This window comes from Equus caballus, chromosome 8 (genome assembly GCF_041296265.1).
Source record: "Equus caballus isolate H_3958 breed thoroughbred chromosome 8, TB-T2T, whole genome shotgun sequence".
NCBI lineage: Eukaryota > Metazoa > Chordata > Mammalia > Perissodactyla > Equidae > Equus > Equus caballus.
Window position 1 is genome coordinate 97,347,044 of NC_091691.1, and position 24,531 is coordinate 97,371,574.

Consider the following 24,531-nt stretch of genomic DNA (forward strand, 5'->3'; position numbering starts at 1 on the left):
GAGGATGGAGCCCTCCTGAATGGGATTAGTGCCCTCCTAAAAGAGACCCACTTAGAGCTCCCTTGCCCCTTCCACCATGTGAGGGCACAGCAAAAAGATGGCCATCTATGAACCAAGAAATGGGCTCTCACCAAACACCAAATCTGATGCACCAGCCTTGAACTTCCAGCCTCCAGAATTGTGAGAAATAAATCTCTGTTGTTTATAAGCCAACCAGTCTATGATAGTGATAGCAGCCCAAAGAGACCAAGACACTCATTGCCAGGCATCACAAGTGTATGTTTATTAACCTTTTATAAGCCTCAAATGCTCTAAACAAAGGGACAGTGTGAAATACCACAGTACGTTATTGGAGAATACTTCCTTAATGAAGGACACTTGGCAGTTGCACATTTTGCATTATTTCAAGGGGCAGAAGGTAGAAAGTTCCACCTTCTGACAATTAACATTGTATTTCCAAGTAAAAGAATTCTATATCAAGAGCAAAATTTTTTTGTTTTTGAGGAAGACTGGCCCTGAGCTAACATCTGTGCCCATCTTCTTCTACTTTATATGTGGGACGCCTACCACAGCTTGGCTTGACAAGCGGCGCCATGTCTGCACCCCGGATCTGAACCAGGGAACCCCAGGCCGCCGAAGCAGAACATGTGCACTAAACCACTGCACCACCGGGCCGGCCCCAAGAGTAAATTTTTTTATTTTCTTAACTTTTATTCAAATTTGTAGGAGAATCATTTTCACTAACTTTTGTCAAATGATTATTAGGTGCTGTAAACACATATCCACTTTTACTCAGATCCAGGCCTCCTCTTTGCTTTTATTTACCAACAGTTTTGCTCATTTCTTTATTATCACCACATAAGTATAAAATTTTAATAAACTTAATGGGCAATGCGTTATGGATTTTACTCTAAATCTCACTTTTTTTGCTGTCTTTTTTCTCTGAACCCTGTCTCATTCCAGCAATAATCTCGTTTAAAGATACCTGAACTAATTGTTTTAAAAGCCCAATAAATATCATTGAAGGATACATTTCCAATAAATTACTTTTAACATCTAAAAAGTCACCAAAATGTGTAACATATTTAGGTGGTTTTTATCAATCAATAATCATTGCAATGAGAATTTAATCCAGAAGAAAAAAATTTTTTTCTCCCCAAAGCCCCCCAGTATATAGTTGTATATTCTTCAGTGTGGGTCCTTCTAGTTGTGGCATGTGGGGTGCTGCCTCAGCGTGGCTTGATGAGCAGTGCCATGTCCACACCCAGGATTCGAACCAACGAAACACTGGGCCACCTGCAGCGGAGCGCACGAACTTAACCACTCGGCCATGGGGCCAGCCCCTAGAGGAAAAATTTTAACACAGCTTTCTAGTTATAGGAAAGTAAATACTAATTTAAATTTTTATATATATTCCTTAGCAGAAAAGGATGACAGGATCATAAATAAGGATATGGATGGCGACAGAATTTCCAAGGGGAAATTAACCATGTAAGATTTCAGGGGGACATAAATTTATTTTAAAATATTTACTGGATGTGGGAAATTACATCCTTTCCAGCTATTAAAAAAAAAAAACAAAGGATATGGACCATGTGAAAAGCAGTAAAGTTAAAACCTCTTTCAAAACGGAGCCAGGAAGCCCTGAAGAGAGAGCGCTCCTGCAGGTACCACTCATCAAAGCTTACTCTACCCACCCCATCGGGAGGAAGAGATCTTCTCTGCGCCCGGCACCAGCCCAGCCAATGAGAAGCTGCCACAACCCGGCGCTCTCACTCTCCTCCCATGAGCTTTCCTTCAAGAACGCCCCGCCCACCTCCCCCTTTCCTCTATAAAAGACTGCTCCTCTGCTTTGTTCTCCACTTGCCGATGGTTCTGTTCCTCACGGTTTGCGTGTCCCAAATTGCAGTTCCTCTGCTATTCTCGAATAAAATACACTCCACTGTGCTGGCTGAACCACTTCCCTTTCGGTCCTAAAGGTCGACATTACCGCACAAGTTTTGCCAAATCATTTTGGGAATACTTTAAGGGAGAGAATCATTACCCCCGAGGACCATTGTAAGGATTAAAAAGGTAAGTTAGCGGACAATAAGTAAATGATGAGTCTACTTTCTTCATTAATTCCTAGGATTATTAGACTTACATACTAAAATATATCACGGTGCTAATGAAGGCTTTGGGAATTAAGCGCCAAATCCACGTCAACCGGAGACGTGAGTGACCAGCAAAACATGCACCACTCAGGAGCCTGCAGGGATGGGGGCTCCCCCAAAATCTGAGGGCTCAGAGGCGGTGTGGGCTCCCCACTTCGTCAGAACCGCATGGCAGGCCTCTCCGACCCCACCGGAGACACCAAGTCAGAGCGAGCGGGAAGAGCCGCGTCTCCCCAAGGTCTCTGCACAGGAATGCGCCGGGGGCCGCGGAGAGGCGGGGCGACGACGGGGCGGGGCGACGCCGGCCCCCCAGGAGAAAATGGGGATTTGTGGACAGGACGACGGCGGGGGCGGGGCGAAGGCGGCTCTCCGGACGAGGTCGGGGATTGGTCGGCGGGACGGCGGGGGGCGGGACCACGCAGCTCTCTGGCCGAGACCGGAGGTTGGTGGACCAGGCGGCGGGGGGGCGGGGCGACGCCGGCAAGAGGACGCGGTCCGGGATTGGTGGGCGGGACGGCGGGGGGCGGGGCGACGTCGGCTCTCCGGACGAGGCCGTGATTGGGGGGCGGGGCGGGCCCGCGCAGGGGGGGCGTGACCGGGCACGTGGTGCGGAACCGGCGCGGCGGCTGTCTGCGGGTAAGCGGCTCTCTCCGGCTGGGCCGGACCGGGCCGGGGAGGCCCCGGGGGGCAGCGGCGGTCGCGCCTGGGCGTGTGGGAACGGGGCCGTGGCCGGGAGCGTCGGGCTCCGGGCCGCAGCCAGTGGGAGCAGCGGAGGCCGGGCGTGCGCGGCGGCCGAGGTCGGCGGCCCCAAGGGGAACCGCTGTCCGGTCCGCGTGGCCAGCAGTGACAGGAAAAGAGCGTGTCCCACGGGATCCGGGGCTTCGCGGGCGGCGGGCAGGACACGCCGAGCACCGGGCAGTCCGCACGCTCCCTCCGCCCAGGCCCGCAGCAAGCTGAGCCTTTCTCGCCCACAGATCCCTCTGGCGGAGGCTTCGGGTTGGGCGGCCTGGGCCCGGGTCAGAGGGCCCGGGGTCGGGGGTCTCTAGCTCCCGCCAGCGTGGAAGGCTAGGAGGTTGCACCTTGCGCGTGAGTCGTTCCATCGGCCTCGGTTTTCTCGTCGGTAGACGGCGGTGATCGTGGTCCCGGGTCGGCTGAGACCCCGGGCCGCCGACGCCCCCGCACCGCCGAGATGGGATGCGGGGCGGTCATCTTGGTGCGAACGCCGTGCAACGAGGTGGAGGGCCTGTCTCGGGCCGTCTCCTCACGTGAGCCTTTGCTGTCGCTGATGTTTACAGGGAGCAGTAGCGAGAGAGGAGTTTGTAGAACTGTATGTTTGGGAGGAAGCTCTAGATTGGGCCTATTGGAGGTTCCTGCCCCTGTTTTCGTGGTTTTTACAGAGGTTTGAAGCCGTGATTCAGGTGTTTAATATATGCCTTGAATTAATGAGGGACAAGGATTCGGACACTCAGAGCTAAGAGTCATTTGTAGGTGTTGGGAGATGTTTCCAGGTGCCACCAGTGTCGTTTCTCCTTCCCCTCTCACTTGTTTCACTGTTGAAGTTATGTTAGTCCCCAGGAACGTTAAATTTCAAGAGGGAAGTGAAGATGGCATTTATTTTGAAAGGGTAGTTAATGTTTGCTTGCGTTCACTCCAACCTGGCGCTTTTACCTTAACAAAGGAGGTTCAGCAGAGCATACAGAAGTGGTCCCATTTAATGGCTTTGGTAGTGGGGATGGGGGGTGGGGAATAACGGAACTGTGAGTAGGGGGAAGACAATGGACCTGGCCTAACCTGCTCGGGCTGGATTGGTAGTTCAGAGGAGTTGCTTTTTAGCCAGCCTTGGTGAGTTGCCATGAAAGGCTGAACGGTCTGGTGGCTGTTTACTCGCCTTTGGTGAAAGGTGCAACTTAAATAGTTACATCTTTGAGTGACTTTATTGGAAGGTCATTGGTTAATTTGGCTGCAAAGAACATAATATTAGTGAGAATATACCACAGTGAGCGAGGTTTGTGGTACTTAGAGACCAGGAACCCAAATAACAGTACCCGCTGTAGCAAATTGTCCTAGACAGCTTCCTTGTTTACATTTCTGGTGATAGAACGATGAAAATTTGACTAATTAACGCCCATGAAATACCTCTACAGCGGTTATGGGCCGTCTTACTGGGCTCCTTCAGATAAGAGCCTCAGCTGAAACCATCTGAGTTGGCTAGGAGGTTAGTAAATATTTTATGCTCCGTTGTGGGTGTTTGAAGAGGAGGAAGGAAGCGCTGAGAGCTCAGCAGTTTGATTTGATCGCCCAGCCTTAGCGAACTCACACTGCAGGGCTGGGTTAACTTCCTCATTCTGCTCAACAGCTGTCACGCTTCGTAGCACAGGGGATACGGTCACTCCTCTGTTTAGAAATTATTTTGGAATCCTATACCAAGAAAAAAATATGCTATTTAACTACAGTGTGTCAATACACAGGCATTTGCCTGGCATCCCACTTCAGAACTCTCTAGATGTGGTAGGATCTTGTCACTCTACAGCTGCAGTTCTGAAATACTTCATACCCCGTGGGATAACTGAGCTCTTTTCAACTATTGCTGACGTTTGAGTTTTGCCATTTGATGGCATCGGAATTGTCAGTTCAAGGAAGGGGACAGAATCCATTTTGAAAGCCCCAATACCAGAGTCGTTTTTGTTTCGTATTCATTCTAGTTTTTAAAGATGATCAGTCACATGATTTCTTTTCCCCTGTATTTGTAAGGCAGAGTGGAATGTGCTGGGTCTCACACATGAGAAACTGGGGGTCAGAAAATGCACTCACTGGGGAGGCTGTTCGTTAGATGGAAGTTTCTTTATCCTAATCAGGCCTTTGTGAAGGTTTCGTTTGTTGCCTTTGGCTGTTTCTGGACTCAGATTATCAACTTTCTTAAACAGAATTTATCTCCCTCTCCTTGGGCTTTGTTTGCTCTGTTTGTGTTTGGAGCCATAAGAGATAGATTGTGACATTTTTGTTGAGATCCTTGAAGTGATTCTTTCCTGTCTGGTCATAGTAAGTGGGAAGTTCTCTGTGTGCTTTAAGAGAGTAAAATAAAAAAAATTTTCCCAAAAAGAATTAAGTGCCAATAGATCAGTGTTGCTGGGAAATACCTACTTTTAATTTTCATCAGATTTTCTTCAACCCAGGCCCTTCCTTTAGTTACCTGCCATTTTGACACAATTTGGGGTGCATTAACCTCCTAAAAAAGAATGGGAGGTCAACCAGAGCCTCTAACTGCTCCCCAGAGCTTTTGTTTCTGCCTCTGCAGTCATTTCCTGGAATCCTCGTGATGACTGCGTTCTTGCAATGCTGGCTGGAGGGCGGAGCAGCAGTTTATGATCCTGAACAAGCGCCTTCTGAGCCCTTTGCTCAGTTAGTTCAGTCGGCTGATCTAGAGACAGGACTGACGGATTGTTCTTCCTTCCAAGAATCTCCAAGGTCTGTGGTCCAGCTGAAAGATGTCAGTCCTCACTACCCTGTTTAAGTATGTTGATGACAATCAGGATCGCTATGTTAAGGTAAGGGAATATTTGTTCTAGTAAACATTAAAGTTTGGTTTAATCCTATGGAGCTCAGAGAAATTCAAGAAACTAATATGAATTATGCCATTTAAATCAAGTATTAAAAATATTGTCTAGGGGCTGGCCTGGTGGTGTAGTGGTTATGTTCACGTGCTCTGCTTCAGCGGCCCCGGGTTGGCAGGTTCCCATCCTGGGTGCAGACCTATGCACCACTTATCAAGCCACACTGTGGTGGCATCCCATGTACAAAAGAGAGGAAGACTGCCATAGACGTTAGCTCAGGGCCAATCTGCCTCACTAAAAAAGAAAATATATATATATTGTCTACACAGAGAAAGACAGACACTGTATGATCTCACTTATATGTCTAAAAAAGTTGCACTCACAGAAGCAGAGAATAGAATGGTGGTTGCCAGGGACTGGGGCTGGGGGCAAAGGGGGGATGTTAGTCAAAGGGTACAAAGTTTCAGTTATAAGGTGAGTAAGTTCTGGGGATCTAATGTGCAGCCTGGTGACTGTAGTTAATAATACTGTAGTTGTTTATTTGAAAGTTGCTAAGAGAGTAGATCTTAAGTGTTCTCACCACAGAAAAGATGGTAACTATATATCTATATGTGTATATCTAGCCGAGAGATCTTCCCTCTCCCCCTTCACTATGATACATAATTTACACTTTTGCCTTTTGACAGAAAGTCTTAGTATCTGTTTCTAGAAATATCAGAGCTAATCTGAGATTTTTGTTTAATCTTCATCTACATTTTCTTTTGGCAGATATAGATTAAAGAACTATTTTGCATTTAGTATTTTTTAAATGATTCAGTAATGTTATATATTAATCTGTTCCTTGACATTAACTTAAACGATGATGCTTTAAAGTTGTACTTGGTAGACACATTTCAGAGTTCTCATTCTAAAAATTGTACGTTAGAGAACTTGGCTGTTGTCAGGATGATAAATGAGGTAACTTGGAGAGTGGAAATGTTGGGTATTTTCTGTATCTTTCTGTTGTAATTTTGTTAGATTCAGATAGGAACATATTTATGGAACTTTGTACATTTTACATTCACCTCATACTTAATGGTTAAAAGTACACATTCTGACATTTTTCTGTTATGCTCCAGTTCTTGGTACAGGGTCATGACAAATGGTTTTTTTAAATCTTAAACAAAAAGGAAAGTGATGAAACTCTTGTACATCTAGTCAACATGTTCAAAATGGAGTGACCACAGAGAGCAAGTCAACTTTGGGTGCTCAAAACCTGGCACAATTATGAACACCTTTCTTCCTTAAGGAACAGCTTTTCAGAATCCCCTTTTGCTTATTCCCCACAAACAGAAACTTGCAGAGTGGGTGGCCATCCAGAGCATCTCTGCGTGGCCCGAGAAGAGAGGGGAGATCAGAAGGATGATGGAAGTGGCCGCCGCGGACATCAAGCAGCTGGGCGGCTCCGTGGAGCTGGTGGATATTGGAAAGCAGAAGGTATGAGTCTGGTGTTCTCCGTGCTGCAGAACCACGAGTGAGCAGACTCTACCTGAGGAGTTGACAGGGCTCAGCACATTCAAACCATCTTTTGCTTCCAATAACCTGCTTGTCTTTAAAGCAAACAAAAAAGGCCTGATTTGGGTACTAAAGTCTGTGTGATTTCTTCAGTTGGATCAGAAGAAAGCTTTCATGATACTCGGCATTTTTCTCCAGGAAGGAGACCTGTTGAGTTACTCGAGAACAAATTAACATAATGGCCATTCTTAGAAAATTGCTGACCTTTCCCCCAGAAATGAGTCAGCTTTCAAACTAGGAAGGTGCACTCTATCCACGTAGGTGTGAAAACAGTGAAGACTCCCACTTGCACCGCACTCTGTCACTAGCATCCCAATCGGTAGAAATAGCACTTCTTCATGACTTGGCTGCCAGAAAAGCTGCTTGGTATGTGGGGCTGGGGGCTCAGTTGCATTTTAATGCAGGATTCTGACTTATGAAACTGGTGTATTTTCTTCCTCACTGAAATGAACAGTTTCATTTCACGGTGCATTATTCTACTCTTCTAGTTTCAATTTCAGTCTCAGGTTAATTACATGTTTCATACCATATATTTTGAAACCTTGTGATATTCTTTTATATTGTGGGGTGTGACCGGGTTTGCCTTGTCTCAGTTCTCTTGCCAGATGATTTAAGTGTCAGTTGAAATCATAGTCCTGGGATTTTACGTGTGGACATTCAGCCCAGTCTGCTCTTTTCATAAATGGAAGAACTCGGAGGCCCAGGTGGGCTCTGACTCCACTGAGAACCCACAGTCTTCGTGGCAAAGGAGATTAAAACCTGGGCCTCCTGATTCCCAGTCCAGTGTTATTTGTTTGAGATTTCTTCTGACGACAAATTTAATAGTTGACTTAAGATTAGTTAGGTAAGATACATTACAGCTTCCCAGCTCTTCCCCCATTCATGAGAGAATAAACCAGGTTTCTTTGTAGTCTTTTGTTTTAGGAGCATTCTTGACTTGCTCCCCCTCCCTTTTTTCCTAATACAGTCATGCATGGCTTAGTGACGGGGACACATTCTGAGAAAAGTGTGCTTAGGCAGTTTTGTCATTGTGTGAACATCATAGTGTGCACTTACACAAACCTAGGTGGCATAGCCTACTACACACCTAGGCTGTATGGTACTAATCTTACGGGACCACTGTCGTATGTGAGGTCCTTTGTTAACCGAAATGTCGTTATGCGGTGCATGACTGTGTATTAAAAAAAATCTAGGTGGTAAATAATTTTTAAGTGTTGTTGCATTACAATAGATTTATTCTATTTAACATAATGTGCAGTTCTTAGGAAAGGGCCTTCCACAAAAGACTAAAATGACTACCACACTGTTTTGAATTACATTACACCAGTTCTTTTTTTATCAAGGAATTGACAGCTGTCATCACTGTTGGAAGAGTTCTCCAGCGGTCCTCGTGGTGTGGGGGGCTGCCATGTTGAGCTCCTCTTCCCATCACTTCATTTGGCAGCAGTGGTGTGTTTTTTAGGAAGCAGTGATGACTTGGGGCAGGTGTGGAGGTAGAGTTGGATGTCATCACACGTACATGCAGAAGCTAGAATACTTTCAGGCTTACAGAGGAAAGACGATGTTGGCAGTTCCATGTCCTACTCACGGATGTTGGAGCACAGGTCCCTGGTGGGTGAGGCTCGGGGCAGGCGCTGACTGTGGGAAAGGCTAATTTGGGGCTATTTGGTATTGGGCCTCACTACCAAGGCCGGGGCAGGAGACATCAAGCTGGGCCTGTCTGCTTCCAGCCCCTGCCCCCGGCAGTAGGATAGAAAGGGTGCCTGGCATGTAGGTGTGGGAGAGCCTGCCCTCCAGGCAGAGGAGCTCAGGAAATAGGACAGTCATGCCTGTTGAGCCAAGAAGTGACGTAAGGGAAGACGTTAACAATGTGCAGGGGGGAGTAGGGCCCACTGAGTGCTTGTTCAGTGAGGCAAGGGCTGGGAGCTGGATTAGGGTGGTGGTCGTGGGAATGGGGCAGAAAGGAGGGAGAAATGTGGTATCCTTGGCGAAGACTTCCACCCAGAGAGAGGCTCTAGCGGAGGATCATATGTTATCCCTGTAAACACTTGACTTTGCTTCTCAGCCAGACTTTATTCTGTAATGTCGGAGTAGATAGGAATACCCAGAGAGAGATTTGCAATTTGCAGCATGAATTTCAGTACAAATTTACCTATGGGCCCAAATGGCTTCTTAGAAAAGTGTAAAGTATTTCAGAGGAGCTATGTTGAGTAGAAATTTATTTGGAGAAAACCTGTTGTCATTTACAAATCATTTTCCTCCTGAGGCAAGCTGAGGGCCAGCTGTGACTGTAGTCCCACGTGTCATATGTGATCAGGCCAGTGAATCTAAGGAACCATTCTTTGTAGTCTGGGGCCAACAGGCCATCTTCCAAGGGCTGTACATGGGTAGCTGTGGGGCTACCAAGAGTTCCTTAAGTTGAGAATTTATGAGTAGAGTTTACTAGAAAGATAAATCCTGTATCCTGCAAGAATTGTGCAGCCTGGCGTGTTCCCTAATGTACGTGGATGCTCAGAGATGCTCAGAGCCCCTGGGTGTTGGGGAAGGACACATTAATCAGCCTGTCACTGGTGTTGTCCTGATTTACTTGTCATTTTTAGTTGCTGCTCATTTTACCTTTGATTGTAAATCATTAGTTTCACTTCATTACCAATTTAGTTTGTATATTACGTTTATTAGTGTATAGTTTCATAAAGAGTATTTTCTAGTAACTAGACTAATACCTAAGTGCGTGATGGTTCTAATATAAATAATCCTTATTCCTCCAGCCAAAACAAAAGGACACACTTCTCTCCCTCCCCTGCCATTTGTGGCACTTTATAGTGAGCACGGGGTGTTCCTGCTAGACTGTAGGAACCGGGAGAGTAGGTACAGGGTGTAGGGTGTTCTGCACGGCCTGCACGGGCTGTGGTTTGCATTCAAAGGTGGAGATGTCGAGTTGATGTGAAAGTTGGGGAAGACCTGAGTTTGCTGTGAGGGTTGACACTGATGGGCCTTCGAATACCTGCAGTTCTACTCTAGATAAAGAGAGAGTGTGATTAATACACATTTGTACGGGATTGTGGGAGACCGATAAGGCCTTTGGGAGACAACTCAGGAGTACCACCTGTCACTGCTTGATTTCGTACGGCTGCTGTGAATGATACTTCTTTATATCCTCAGCCGTGGCCCTTTCTCTGCAGAGTTGTAATCTATATACAGAAGTTCAAAAATATACCTTCTGCTTTAAGATTGTGGTAGTTTTTATCCATTATTTTAGAAAATAATCAACTAAGCTGCATCCCAAACTTAGCCTTCGTAATGTTTTGTTACATAAAAGTTAAACAAAAAAATCAGCCTTTAAAAATTTATGAAACTGCCTGTGGTTCGTAAGCATAATTCAGCCTATGTGCTCTGGATTATAGGAGAGTTAGTTCTTGTTAATTAATGACTCAGTTGAACAATATAGTCTGAAACTCTACCATAGAGGGTAATTGATGAGAACAGATAAGAGCGCCCAAGGTATTTTAATAATATCTGCTGTGAACCCAGGATTTTTTAAACAAAGGCTGCCTTGTTTGCTTCCCTCTCGGCTCTTAGCTCCCTGATGGCTCGGAGATACCACTTCCTCCCATTTTACTCGGCAAACTGGGCTCCAACCCACAGAAGAAAACGGTGTGTGTTTATGGCCATCTGGACGTGCAGCCGGCAGCTCTCGAGGACGGCTGGGACAGTGAGCCCTTCACCTTGACAGAACGAGACGGTAAGGGGCACTTTCCCAGCGGAAAAGGACGTGTAACATCTGGAAAGCAGCTCTCCTCCTTTGCCTTAGGGAGATCACTGACAGCCCTGGTGGTTCTCTTTCCAGAACAAGTCATTTTTAGATAATCTAGAAGTTGAGTTCTGGAAGTTTCTTGCATGTGCACCAGTCATTGAAACACAGAAAGCCTTGCGTTCCTCATGGAAACGGGGTCTTTGTGGCCTGGGCTCTGCTAGGCTTCCCTCCACTGCTGGCACTTTCTCAGAAACAAGTTCTGAATTGGGGCTGTGCAGCCTCAGACCCTGCGCGAGCCCCTGCTGTCCGTGGCGGCGTCCGTGGTGGGTTTCAGCAGCTGCACTCCAGGAAATGCGGGAAGCGCCGTGTTCCCGCGCCACTGTCCGCTGGCGTATCAGTATCGTGGTGCCTCCCAGGCCAGGCCCTCGGGCGCCTCATCCTCTCCATCAAGCACTCACCTCGGGCTGACCGCTGTTCTTCCCGCCCCTTCTTCCATAAAGGCTCCTCCCGCCTTCACTTCTGAATTTTCACGTTTCCATGCTTGGCCGTCTTCGGCCAGATGAAGCAGCCACTTCGTCTCTACCTCACTCCTCAGGCTAAGTGCAGACTGTCTTTAACTAAGGTCCTTCTGACTGGATATGTCTTCTGTTCGGGCTCAGTTGTGTTCATTACTGTGCACAATCGAGGAAGCTTTGTACTGAAAGCAACGTCTGTGAGGAAATTCAGCTCCACACCAGTCATCCTCCCAGTGCACCCGCTGACTTACCGTCAATCGGAGAACTAGGCCTCCGTGGGCACCAGGCTCCTCTGGAGCGTCAGACCCTCATAGCTGCTGGGTCCTTCCGCTCGCCCCTGTCTGGAACAGAATTCTGTGTCTTCGCTCTCCAGCCTGCCCTCCTCCTTGTCCTCTCTTACCGTCTCCGAATGGCCCCGCCATCTGCCCCACCACCTGCACCAGAAACCTGGAGGTTTTCATCCTGGTCCCTCACCCCCGCCCCTGCAGCCCCCGGTCCCTGCCAGGCCCTCTCTGCCAGCCACCGCTCTTCCCCCATTGAGGGCCCTCCCACTGCTTGTTGAAGTTCGTTTCTGTGCCCTCTCTGTCCTGCCCCATGGTGACCTCAACGTGCTGTGTCTCTACTTGACACGGCTCTCCTTCCTCCCGGTCTTGTCTCCCACTTGTTACTCCCCCCGTGCCACGTGGACACCTGCTTCTGCGCCAGCTCTTCTACCCCACACCCTCTGCTCAGCCCTTCCCCGATCCCAGACAGACAGACAGACACCCTTGGTAGACTGGGCTTGGGTGAAGCTGGAGTAACTCCTCGTACCGCAGATGAGCTCCCTTGCTAACGTCTGACGGCCTGCTGTCTCTCTTTGTTGGGGTCTGGGGGCTGGAGAGCGCTGCTCTTGTCTTTGAGCCCCTCTGTCCAGCACAGTTCTAACACCCCATAGTTAGTCAGTGTTTGTCACAGGAGCAAGGATGCTTTTTAGACGAGCTCTTTAGCTTTTGTGAAAAGTGCATCTCGTTTATGAAAGGAGATTCCCGAGGCGATGATGTATTTGAGTATTTAAGCCTCTCCTACTTTGGGATAGGTCATGTTGAAACTGCCAGACATTAAAAACAGGCTAAGAATGAGAAAACCAGTGGACTGGCCAGGACAGACCAAGGTCCAGAGAGAAGCCAAGCCCTGAGAACGTGATGGCCAGGATTCTGTCCTTCTCCTGCCCTGGTCTCCCTTGGGCTGTGCTCTGCATCACGTGACAGGGGACCCACAGGAGGGTCCCGGCTTGCTTGTCCAGTTGTTTGTGGCGACCAGTACCGAGCCCAGACACCCGCCTTCGTAAGAGGTCCCACAGCAAGTGTGTGGAGGGGAGGTTCTGTGACTAATTACGCTGAAAAGAAGCAATATCTTGTCCTTACCGTTTCAAAGTAATAACCTAGAGAAATAAATAAGAAACATAAGTTCTATTCTTTATCAAATTAGGTGTCAAAGTTGGGGTGGGGTGAGATTTGTAATTCCCTTTTGATAATGGTGCGTTGTCATTCCTACGTATGACTGAGCTTCCCACCCTTATTGCCTCCAGCTGGCTATGGAAATGGATTTTAATGAACTAAGTCAACTGGTACCGCTGTCTTGGAGCTGGGTCGGCAGCCCGTGCCCTGAGTCAGCAGGAATGCTGGACTGCGTCCCCCAAGGAGGGGAGGGAAACTGGAGGCATCCACATGGCTTGCTGTTAGATTATGGCAAATTCTCTGGTAAATTCCAACAGTAGTTTTGGATAGAGACTCAGGGCTCCTCATAGATTGAAAACGGGGCTTCTGATTTGAAGAGAAAGTCTTAGGACAGCCACGTGTGGTTGTTCCAAGATGTTATCAGATGTTCCTTGGAGATACGCTCTCCTTTCTATTTCACTGTAATCATAACTTGACGAATTTGCTGATTGCTGTTCTAGGCAAATTGTATGGGAGAGGTGCAACTGATGATAAGGGGCCCGTGGCCGGCTGGATCAATGCCCTGGAAGCCTTTCAGAAAACAAGCCAGGTACTTCCGCCTTGTCTGACTCTACCTGATTCTCCGGGTCCCATCTGAGCACTACAAAGAGGGGCTTTCTATTCCCAGAGCAGCCTGTAAAGATCAAAGGTCACTGGGATATGAGAAAGTGTATTCCTCCAAAACCATATCAGCACAGTTGTGTCAGCTTTAAGATTGTAGGTTTGTTTTGCAGCTTTAGGAAACATGAAAGGTGTAATCGTTTTACTGTTGTTCAGAGGTCACAGTGTTGATGACTCAGCAGGAATCCAGCCAACACGTGAAATGAGTGTTCAGTCCTTGACCACCTGTGAGAGAGCTTGCTTCCAGGACGAGGTGTGGCTCTGTAATGTGGACAAACGCCCTATTCTCTCTATGGTTTTTATCCTCCTAAAAATAAATTTTGTTTTTAAAAATGTATTTCCTTAACTGTATTCCCTTGTCAAAAGTTTGTAAAATGCAGAAAAGTAGAGAGATAAAAGGTGCCTAGAATCCCAACCTTCAGAGACTAAACATTTTGTTACTTATCTTTTCAACTGTTTTTAACCTAATTGTGATCATAGCATATACTTTTTGCATCTTGCTTTTTATCTTGTATCGTGATAAAATAACAAGGTAAGCATTTTTGTCGGAACGTGGAATGGTAGGTCTGAAAAGAGCCTCGGCCCCTCTGGTCCAGGGGGTCATTTTGCACAGAAGGAAGCCAAGGCCCAGAACCTCTGACTGCGGGACTGGGAGGGCTCACCCTGCTCCAGGGCCCCTCAGGGTCTGGGGGTGACCGAGGGGAGGGGTGGCCGGGTGCAAGGCAGGGCTGCCCGGAGCAGCTCCACGTACACCTATTCCACGTGCCCAGGTCTCGGAGAAAGTTTTCAGTCTAGGGGCAGAAGAGGGGGAGGCGATGTATGTAGTGAGAGTGCTGCCTGGGGCCATTCTGATCAAGGCTCCGTAGGCTTGAGTCCACATGGGGGCCCTGCCCTCCAGTGGCCTGTGACCTTTGGCCTCACCTTGCTCAGATGCGGCTTCATTTTCTCCTCTGTGGAAGGAGCCACCTGCTTCACTGCACAGCCCTGTGGAGATCTGGAAGAATGAGAGCAGGAGCCAGCTGGACAGCGGCGGCTTTAGGAAGAGGGACTTCTGTGCGTGGAGGGTGGAGTCGGGGTGCTGGAGACCCTGCCAAATTGGGAGAAGGCTCTCGCTCACTCTAGTGTGACTGGTGGTGGCCTGAACGGTGCAAATGAAGGCTGTGGTTTTGTTTGTGTCACGGCCTTTACTTTAGAGAGAGCAGCTCAGGTGTCCTGGAGAGTCCTGATTCGTGTGGGGTGAGTGCAGACACCCCTCTGATAGGAGACATTACGCTGTGGAATTCCTTGGAAGGAGACCACGGTGAGGGTGTAATTACACTGGAGCCACACTTGTGGCTGACAGTCCAGCACCTGGGGACTGAGGGTCACTACGGGTTACACAGCCTGCCCGGGTGGTTGGTCTGGAGAAAGTCGGGTATTTGAAATTTGTGGTTTCAAAATGTTTGGTGACATCCTGTCTATTGTTTCTAAAAAATAAAAGTACACGAAAGTTGGCCTGCTAACACCCTTTTCCTTTCACAGGAAATTCCTGTCAACATCCGATTCTGTCTGGAAGGCATGGAGGAGTCGGGCTCCGAGGGCCTGGACGAGCTGATTTTTGCCCAGAAGGACGGCTTCTTTAAAGACGTGGACTACGTCTGCATTTCTGACAATTACTGGCTGGGCAAGAAGAAGCCCTGCATCACTTACGGGCTCCGGGGCATCTGCTACTTTTTCATTGAGGTACTGTGCGGTGTCTGTGTGTCCTGGTGTCTTCCCCAGCCTCGGGCCCCTGTTCTTCCCTGGCCTGCAGCAGGCAGGTACCTAGAAGCAGGCCCACTCTTGCTGGAGAAGCAGAGCCTGCTCAGCGCCCCAGCTCTCGCGGGACGGAAACCGCCTCTGTGATGCTCCAGGCCTGATGGCCATCAGGAGGGTCTCGTGCAACTTCCAGCCAGGATGGTGTTGTCTGTAGTATTCCCTTGGAGCAACTGAGGAATGATTAAATGCTAGTCCATTTAAGAAGACGGACATTTGCAAAGCGTTTTAGAAAGACTGCCTTTGAAAAGTTAAAATGTTCGCATGTCGGCCCTTAGGCTCTTACCGCTCAGTGGAGTGATCTCTGGGGGACTGGGACGGGCAGGAGGGGCCGGCACGGGACCACCCTGCTGCTCACGGGCTGGTCCACTGAGCCTGGGTCTTCTCATCTTCACATAAGGATGGGGCAGCTGCCACACAGGGGGACTGATGACGAAATTAGACCCTGTACATGAGAGTGTTTTCTAGACTGAAAAGTGCTAGAAATGACCATAATTGCTACATGAGTATCACTCTGTGCCAGGCACTGTTCTACATGTCTGTCAAATAACCCAGCGCAGGAATGCAGGGGCTGTGAGGTGAGCGCTCTTATGAGGCCATTTTACAGGCGAGAAGACTGTGGCCCAGAGTGGACAGCAGCCTTACCCTGGTCACACAGCTAGTCAGTGTTAGCAGTCAGCAGCCTTACCCTGGTCACACAGCTAGTCACTGTTGGCTGGATCTGACCCCAGCCTTCGTGCTCCGGGTCCCTATGGGCTGTCTGTCATGGTAGGTGTTGCCCTTTCAGTAGATGGGTGCAGGGCCTTCGGGAAACTGCTGGAAAAAGCTCTGAGTGCTTGAGGAGTTGCCCTGCAGCGTGCTCTCACCTGTGTTCAGCATTTCCTAGGGTATTTTTTGTTGTTGCTGCCCAAGGTCTGTAATTTAGAAAATGCCTTGCTTTGCTCGTTGAGGGAGCAAGCTTTGATTCTGAAAGTTGTCAGGTCTTGTGAATGTTCTTTGTTCAATTTATTGTCACGTGATAAGAATGAGTTCCCACTAAGTAGCCAAATAGAGTGGCCTTTGTTTCTCTCCAGGTGGAGTGCAGTGACAGAGACCTCCACTCCGGCGTGTATGGGGGCTCAGTGCACGAGGCCATGACCGATCTCATTACACTGATGGGTAAGCCCGGGTTTCAGACACGATGTGGCGATTTGGTAGAACAGTTGGCGTGGGCCTGTTTCCAGGCTGCCATCAGCATTTGGTGCGTTTCAGCGTTCTTCATGAACCACGTTGGTCTCCTCCTTCCCTCCCTCCTCCCTCTCCTCACTGTTCCTTTTAAAAAACCCACACGCTTCATTTCGAAACCTTCTATCTTCCTCGCACCTGCCCTGTGTCACTAAACCCTGCCTCGCCTCCAAGCCCCAACTCGGCATCCCCGGCCACATCGGGCCCTGTCTGGCCCGTCCCCTGGAGTCACAGGACTGTCCTCTCTCTGGAGGCCATTGTATGTTACGTCTCTTGGAGGGCATCTGCTTCGGTCTGTTTTACATTATTACTGGCCGCAGCGTGGCCTCCTGCGTGGTCAGCTCTCAGAGTGAGACTGCAGCTCACTCTGCCTGGCGTCCTCCTACTGTAAGGCTGGACGGAACTGTTGCCTCGCCCCACGACTTGTAAGTCCTATTTCCTTCCCTCGTGGACGATGGCCACCATATGTGGAGCTGATGTCGTTTCTGGGACCAGAGTTACTCTGTCCCACTCCGCTTTCCCTCAGCTGGGGAGCAGCTAGTTTCTTGTGGAACGTGCATTAGGAAAGAAATGCTGGAAGGGTGCACGGTGTGCGTGCTGGGCCGTGACGGTGCGCCTGCCTTTCTGTGTGGCAATCTCTTCATCCTAAGATGGGATGACGGCACTGCTCACTCACCAGGTGGTTAGGATGTAGCTGAATGGCTTGGTACGCGCAGGGCCTTGGACGGTGCCCAAGGGATCCTGCATGCTCAGGAGACGTCACCCCGCAGCTCTTGTGCTAGGACTCCTGGCCCTGCTCAGCTGTGGTGGCAGTGGCGTGGGCTCCCTGACACTGCACCCAGCCCCCAAGCTCCTGTGCTAAGCACAGCTCGCCTTGTGCCGCCCACCCGCTGAGCGGGTCCTCTGCTCTCCTCCAGGCTCCTTGATAGACAGGAGGGGGCGGATCCTCATCCCCGGCATCAGCGAAGCGGTGGCCCCCGTGACAGAGGAGGAGCTGGAGCTCTACGACAAGATCGACTTTGATTTGGAGGAGTACGCCAAGGACGTGGGCGCCAAGACCCTGCTCCACGACTGCAAGGTGCTGCCTCGGCCACGTCTGGGGCCTGGCACCCAACCTGGGGTCTGGTGTGATGTGTGACCTATCCGTTCCACCAGGCCTCATGCCGTGCCCTGTCCTGGGACCCCCGTGGGAAGGAGCCAGAGATGCTAGCAGAGATTCGGGCATCAGACACTACAGATGCTGGAAGGCAGCCCGTCACCAGTCTGGGAGCTGGGAGGTTTTTAAAAATGTCAAATGTTGACTTTTGACAACTTAGGAACTGGAGAACATATGAGAGAAAACACAGTAGCAAATAGCTTTCCTCTTATTTCTGTTTTTAGGGTAATTTCTTTACCACTGGGCGCAGAGATGATTTAAGCCATTCCTAAGAGAGCCAGGTGCTAAGGTAGAAACTATTTGCACAATATGTTTACTTAACTGTTAGGAGAAAATTGTGTCCTAACTTTTCTCTTGGTTTAGTTCTTGGTTTATGAGGTCTGGCTGTGAGTTCACATTCCGTTTACCCAGCATTAACTGAACTGCAATGACAGGCCCTGGGGATGCAAGAGGAATGTTGCCAGGCCTGGCCCTTGAGTGTCATCCCTCCAGGAGACAAACGAGCAAAGACTAAAAGGATGTGCCAGGCCACTCGGGTGGTCTGGAGCGTGGGTGCCTGTGAGGGGTGAGGCCTCATCAGAGAGGAGCGCTGTTTGCAATGGGGCTTGCAGGAGACAGGAGGGGCCGAGCGGTGGAGGAGGGCCAGCTCGGTAAGGCATGGGATTAAGACTGAAACTGCCTGATGTAAAGGCCTCTGTGGTCTGCCGAGGAGTTGGCATGTTCTCTTGGAAGATGACGGACGTGGCTGCTTTTGAGTCAAGGGGTGAGTGATCCGATCTCACTGTGGACAGATTATGTTGGCGGGTGGCTGGATTGGAGCTGAGGCAGTGGAGGTGGGAGACCAGTTAGGCTACTGCAGGGGAGAGAGCCTTGAGCTCGTGTTGTGGGGCCAGGGAGGCGGGTGGGGCCACTTCTTAAGCTCAGGATGCATCAGAGAGAGTCGACAGGACCAAATGGAGTAAGAATTTCACAGGTGGAGCAGGGAAAAGGTCCTCCCCGGCAGTAGTCACTTGGTTCTGATGCCCTGGGCCAGGAGAGCTTAGTCCTGGGGAAGGGACGAGACGGGGAAAAGTTGGGTGCTCAGCGCACTTCTGTTTCCTCCTGTCTGCTGCCTTCAAATTAATGTTTGCTTTTATATAGGGTGTCTGCTTTAGGGCCATGATATCCCTTCCACATATCACTGAGCTGTTTGGTTCACAAATGAGAAGCCCACACATTAGGTGGCTGAATTACTGTGAAACCCCAGGAGCCCTGGAAGGTTCCTCTGTGCTGGCCGGCCGTTCAGGTGGCCGTGTGTCCTCTCCTGACTTGTCTTGTGCCATTGCTAGATGCGCAGGGCATGAAGGGTGGCAGTATGATTGAATGCTTGGGAGACAGGAGGCTGCTTCATGCGAGTCCCCTCAGCAGAGGGTGACAGTGCTTGTCTGTGGTCACCGGGCCCAGGACACAGTGGATGGTCCTGGCTTTCCTCTCCCAGTGGGAACTACCCCCAGGTTCTGTGACCTGTCAGCCCGGAGCCTAGGAGCATTCAGAGATGGCCTGTGCCATGCTTCTCTCTTCCTCCTGGCTTCTGGTACCTGTGGCCCTCCAGGAGCTCTGATGTGTGTGGGACTGTGACTTCTCTGTGGATTCTACAGGGCTGGCAGGAACCCACAGCTCTTGTAGTCAGTTTGTTAATCTGAAGGGTCCAGAGCTGCAGGGAGGCATGGAGATGCCGCACCTGAGGCCATTTGGAGCGCACAGAGCCCACTTTGTGGTGTATCATAGCAGGTGCCAGAGTGCATTTGGGGCCAGCCCATCCACCTGCCTTCTGGGGTCTGTACCTCCTTCCTGTGGTTGTGCAGACTCCCCAGGCCCACTGGTGACTACTGAGGACTTCCCACGCAATGTTCGTCTCTCCTCCGTAAGCAGACAGTGTTGTCCCCAACCCACTCTGTCGTTTTTTGCAGAAAGACATCCTGATGCACAGATGGCGGTACCCGTCACTCTCCCTCCATGGGATTGAAGGCGCCTTCTCTGGGTCGGGGGCCAAGACCGTGATTCCCAGGAAAGTGGTCGGCAAGTTCTCCATCAGGCTCGTCCCGAACATGACTCCCGAAGTTGTCAGCAAGCAGGCATGTGGGGGCGCAGGGATGCAGGGAGGGGGCTGCCGGACCCCCACAGAGACTCAGAGTACAAAAGGCTTTTACTAGGGCTCTGACAGCTGAAAACACAAACCCAAAACCCACACATCCCATCTCTCGGCTCTTGCCAACTTGTAATTACTAGAATAAGCAGTTCAGAGACTGATCAAAGATAAAGGCCATATAAGCAAGCATCACATGGAAGTGACTCTGGTCGCTGCTGGGGCATGCCAAGACCTGACTTCTGGCTTCATCCTAAGGCTTCAGGTCAAATGCTGACTTTTGGCCAAATACCTTATGGTAAGAATCCAAGAGCCACCTCTGGGCCATGGTGAGGAGCAGAGGGGGAAGATTCCAGAAGGAGCAAATCCTGATGGCCGCAAGTCAGCCAGGCTTGCCCTCATCTGGGAGGGTTTCGTGGAGAGATGGAATCGAGACCTTTCCTGCAGGGAGGGGAGGCCAAGGGCTGGGATTTTGCCATCAGGAGGTGGCTTTGGGTTGGCTCCTGGCTCCGTTTTTGGTCTAGATACGATGATTTTTATAAAGCAAGTCAAGGAACACTTTTAAAACTTGGTTTAAATATTATCATTATTTGCAAACATCTGCTAAAGGGTGAATTACTTGAATATAAAACAGTACCTTTTACCTTCATAAAACTGGATTTTGTTTCTTGATAAAATCCCTTTTTCTCCAAGCACAGTTATGTAGATCAGTGTTTAGCAGAAGAAAAGGAGACCCATTGTAGACTCGTAGACTTACTGTGGACCTGTTATAGACTCACTGTAGGCCCACTGGAGACTCACTGTAGGCCCACTGGAGACCCACTGAGACCCACTGGAGACTCACTGTAGGCCCATGGTAGACTCACTGTAGGCCCATGGTAGACTCACTGTAGGCCTGTTGTAGACTCACTGTAGGCCCGTTGTAGACTCACCGTAGGCCCCCTGTAGACTCACTGTAGGCCCCCTGTAGACTCACTGTAGGCCCACTGTAGGCTCACTGTAGGCCCCCTGTAGACTCACTGTAGACTCATTGTAGGCCCACTGGAGACCTGCTCAAACCCACTGTAGACTCACTGTAAGCCCATTGTAGACTCACTGTAGGCCCCCTGTAGACTCACTGTAGGCCCATTGTAGACTCACCGTAGGCCCCCTGTAGACTCACTGTAGGCCCCCTGTAGACTCACTGTAGGCCCACTGTAGACTCACTGTAGGCCCCCTGTAGACTCCCTGTAGGCCCGTTGTAGACTCACTGTAGGCCCATTGTAGACTCCCTGTAGGCCCCCTGTAGACCCGTTGTAGACTCACTGTAGGCCCCCTGTAGACTCACTGTAGGCCCGTTGTAGACTCACTGTAGACTCATTGTAGGCCCACTGGAGACCCGCTCAAGCCCACTGTAGACTCACTGTAGGCCCATGGTAGACTCACTGTAGGCCCGTTGTAGACTCACTGTAGGCCCGTTGTAGACTCACTGTAGGCCCGTTGTAGACTCACTGTAGACTCACTGTAGGCCCGTTGTAGACTCACTGCGGGCCCCCTGTAAGCCTTTTGTAGACTCACTGTAGACCTGTGTAGACTCACTGTAAACTAGCTGTAGACCATTACAGGCGTTTCATAGGCCCTCTTTAGACCTAGTGTAGACCCACTGGGGACTCTTGCAGAGTACATCACCAGCATTGGATCAAATGCCAAGCTTCTGATACATTGTGTCCCTTCTGTTTGTGGTTCAGGTTACAAGCTACTTGACTAAGAAGTTTGCTGAACTGAACAGCCCCAACAAGTTCAAGGTGTACATGGGCCATGGTGGGAAGCCCTGGGTGTCTGACTTCAACCACCCACATTACATGGCTGGGAGAAAAGCCCTGAAAACAGGTCAGACATCCTCCTTGGGGACGCAGGCCAGGAGCCTCAGCATAGGGCTCTGCCGTGTTGTGTGGTCATGAAGCTGCATCAGTGACACCCTGCGGAGGGTCGATGTGCAGGCTGGGCAGCACCACCAGCCAGCCTCACGAGTGGGGCTGCTGTGCTCAGGCCTTGCACACGGTCTGCACTCGGTGTTGCTGAGCAGTGGATCTGCGAGGATCCCCAGCCTCACAGCCGTGAAGCTCACCGTGTCTCTTATTCCATTCCCCCCAGTTTTTGGTGTTGAGCCAGACTTGACCAGGGAAGGCGGCAGTATTCCTGTGACTCTGACATTTCAGGAGGCCACGGGCAAGAATGTCATGCTGTTGCCTGTGGGGTCAGCTGATGACGGCGCCCACTCCCAGAATGAAAAGCTCAACAGGTGAGGCTCCGGGTCCTCTGTCCTGAACCTGAGTTATCTTCCTGTGGGTACCAGCGAGAAATGCTGGGAAAGCCCAGGGCATCCCCTCCAGTCCTTTCCTCCTCCACTCCTCCTGCTGTCGTGCTGCTAAGAGAGGAGAGCAGGAAGTGGCGGTTTCCAGAAGCACCACCTCCCGCGCTTTCCACCGGGAGGCCGGGAAATGGGCCTTGGGGAGTTGGCGGTTCTTCAAAACAAGCTTCCACCAGTGGTCTCTGTTCATCTCTGTACTTTGTCTACGCCTCCTGCTCACTTTCCCTGTTTGAAAAATGGTAATATTGTTGCTGGCTTCATAAGCCACTTTTATGTGTTCCTGGCTTATGCAGACATGATGGGGGTTCTTTTATTCAACAGGGATGGAGGGTGGTCTCTGTTAGCAGCAGTGAGGAGAGGTCCAGGCAGGCAGTTCAGGAACAGCTGAGGAGGGCAGAATACAGGGCCGTCTTGGAGTGACTGGGGTGGGCCAGTCAGGGACTAAAACAGAGGCAAAGTCCCTGCTTGAAGGGCAGAGAGAGGGGGCAGAGACTGGGGCACTGGGACACGAGGTGGAGGCCTCGGATCCAAACAAACAGACAAAGGGGGCCCATGATGGAGGGAAGGCTTTTCACATTAAGTCCTGGGTGAAACCCCGTACATTCCGCTAGACCAGGACCAGGACTCCCTGCTGGGACATTTGGACTGAACCTGCACTTGAGGACCCGGTGGCCCAGTTCTAAGGGCAGGCGGAACTCAGGGCCAGCAAGCCAGGATGGCGGGACTCTCCCAGGAAATGTGTGTGCTTGGGCCTCGGGACACCAGCCAACAGTCTGCCTTGTTCTTCTCCCTTAGGCATAACTACATAGAAGGAACCAAAATGCTGGCTGCGTACCTGTACGAAGTGTCTCAGCTGAAGAACTGAGAGGACCCTGTTTTCCGTGGAGTGCCGCCGGAGGAATCCTGCCCCCTACCCGCATCGTCTTCTGATTGCTCGGGAAAGCGGAAGCTCCTCTCTCTCCTCTCTCTCTTGTCAGATCATACACAGACTTCCAAGAACAGACACGAGTACCCAACTGTCTCATGAATTGAGTTACCTAGACAGGGCAGATATAAATGCAGTCCTGGGGGCTTGTAAATGACCCTGAAGGACGGCTGAATTCTCAAAGGTGCTCAGCATGGCTTGGTCTCCAGAAAATAGCCATGGTCTAAAAGCACTAGTTCTGCTGTAGAAAGTTCTGGTTCCATCCAGTTGGGCTGAAGAAAGGACTTGATGCTTTCTGGTCCTGTCTCTGCCTCCTGATTCAGGGTCGTGCACACTTGGAACATTGTCAGGGGCATCTGATGCCTCAAGGGGCCACCCTTTCTGATCCCTCAGTGTCGTGCATATTCTGTCCTTTTTTCAAGACCTTAGCCATCACTGCTGTTTCCTGTCTTCACTTTGTTATGAGCCTTCAAAACCTAAACCTAACTGGAAGGATTATTTGGTCTCATTCTGTGCTGCTAAATAAAAAGTAAAAATGAAGCCTCTAGAAGAATTGCTGCCCGTCTGACTTACTCCTGGAGCACACTGTGGTTTGTTGTGGCTCCCGGTGGGGGTGGGGGCAGGGCTCAGACAGCAGACGTGGGTCTCCTCTCCCCAGTCCAGGTGAGGGGTGGTGTTAGGGAGGTGTCCCCATCCCCACTCATGCTGCCAATAACCAAAAATCAAATCAAACTGGTTTAAACAAAATTGTTTATTGGCCCAGCTGATAGAAAAGACCAGAGTAAACTCCAAAAAGAGGAGCAGGACTTTGTATTAAAGTCTTCATTTTGTCCACTTTCCGAGCATTTTGCCTCAGAGGTCAGGACTTGGGTGGGAAAAAGGTGTGCTATATTTTTGCCCTCTCACTCCCAACACTGAATGGAACAGCGTGGCGACGCTGGAGGTCACGGAGCCCCCCATGACCTCTCTCCTACACCCCTGGAGTCACCTCTATAGTGTCCAGGAGCCTGTGTCCTCCTGTAATCTCGTCTCCTTTCTAACCACCCCATCCTGCTAGTCCTCTCTGGGAGGCTCATCCTAGGAAGACAGTCTGGTACCAATCACTGCACTCAAGGGGCCGATTCCTTCGAGCAACCTTCCTCAGGGGTCTTCGCGCTCTAACTAGTTTCCACGTAGGGGATAAAGCTTTATTCAATGCTAATGAAATGGCATTCGTCACAAACGTTCCAGGAGAAGTGTCTGCATATGGGGTCTTCCCCAATTGCCAGATCCAAAGCTTGTTCCGTGTTGTATCACTCCACTAACAAAAATCCAACCACCTGGTCTCATTTAGG

The 24,531-nt window shown here is 50.0% G+C and overlaps 1 protein-coding gene and 1 long non-coding RNA gene across 11 annotated transcripts; one reads left to right on the plus strand and one right to left on the minus strand.

Annotated features, from left to right (window-relative positions):
• Positions 1-258: 258 nt before the first annotated feature.
• Positions 259-2,421, minus strand: LOC138915301 (uncharacterized). Its single transcript, XR_011421102.1, has 2 exons — positions 2,144-2,421; positions 259-1,343 (listed from the first exon to the last, which is right to left on the minus strand). It is a non-coding gene; the product is annotated as an uncharacterized lncRNA (long non-coding RNA).
• Positions 1,862-23,747, plus strand: CNDP2 (carnosine dipeptidase 2). Of its 10 annotated transcripts, none has more exons than XM_070221180.1 (12): positions 1,862-2,073; positions 5,609-5,698; positions 7,037-7,180; positions 10,838-11,000; positions 13,464-13,552; positions 15,145-15,345; positions 16,491-16,575; positions 17,559-17,719; positions 19,747-19,911; positions 21,650-21,791; positions 22,056-22,203; positions 23,068-23,747. In XM_070221180.1, the coding sequence occupies exons 2-12, from the start codon at positions 5,639-5,641 to the stop codon at positions 23,135-23,137; spliced, it is 1,428 nt and encodes a 475-aa protein (XP_070077281.1). In that variant the 5' UTR covers positions 1,862-2,073; positions 5,609-5,638; the 3' UTR covers positions 23,138-23,747. The 10 variants fall into 10 exon arrangements, with proteins under 10 accessions (XP_070077281.1, XP_023503757.1, XP_070077276.1 ...); XM_023647989.2 differs by lacking the exon at positions 1,862-2,073 and adding an exon at positions 2,646-2,789; XM_070221175.1 differs by lacking the exon at positions 1,862-2,073 and adding an exon at positions 2,714-2,789 and having other exon boundaries at positions 5,449-5,698.
• Positions 23,748-24,531: the final 784 nt, after the last annotated feature.

What these genes read in the sequence shown, in the direction of transcription:
- CNDP2 (XM_070221180.1), top strand. Translation starts at nt 5,639, where the DNA reads ATGTCAGTCCTCACTACCCTGTTTAAGTATGTTGATGACAATCAGGAT. An exon ending in CACCTTGACAGAACGAGACG is followed by an intron (nt 11,001 to 13,463) that starts GTAAGGGGCACT and finishes TTGCTGTTCTAG; the next exon opens with GCAAATTGTATGGGAGAGGT. An exon ending in GAGAAAAGCCCTGAAAACAG is followed by an intron (nt 21,792 to 22,055) that starts GTCAGACATCCT and finishes CATTCCCCCCAG; the next exon opens with TTTTTGGTGTTGAGCCAGAC.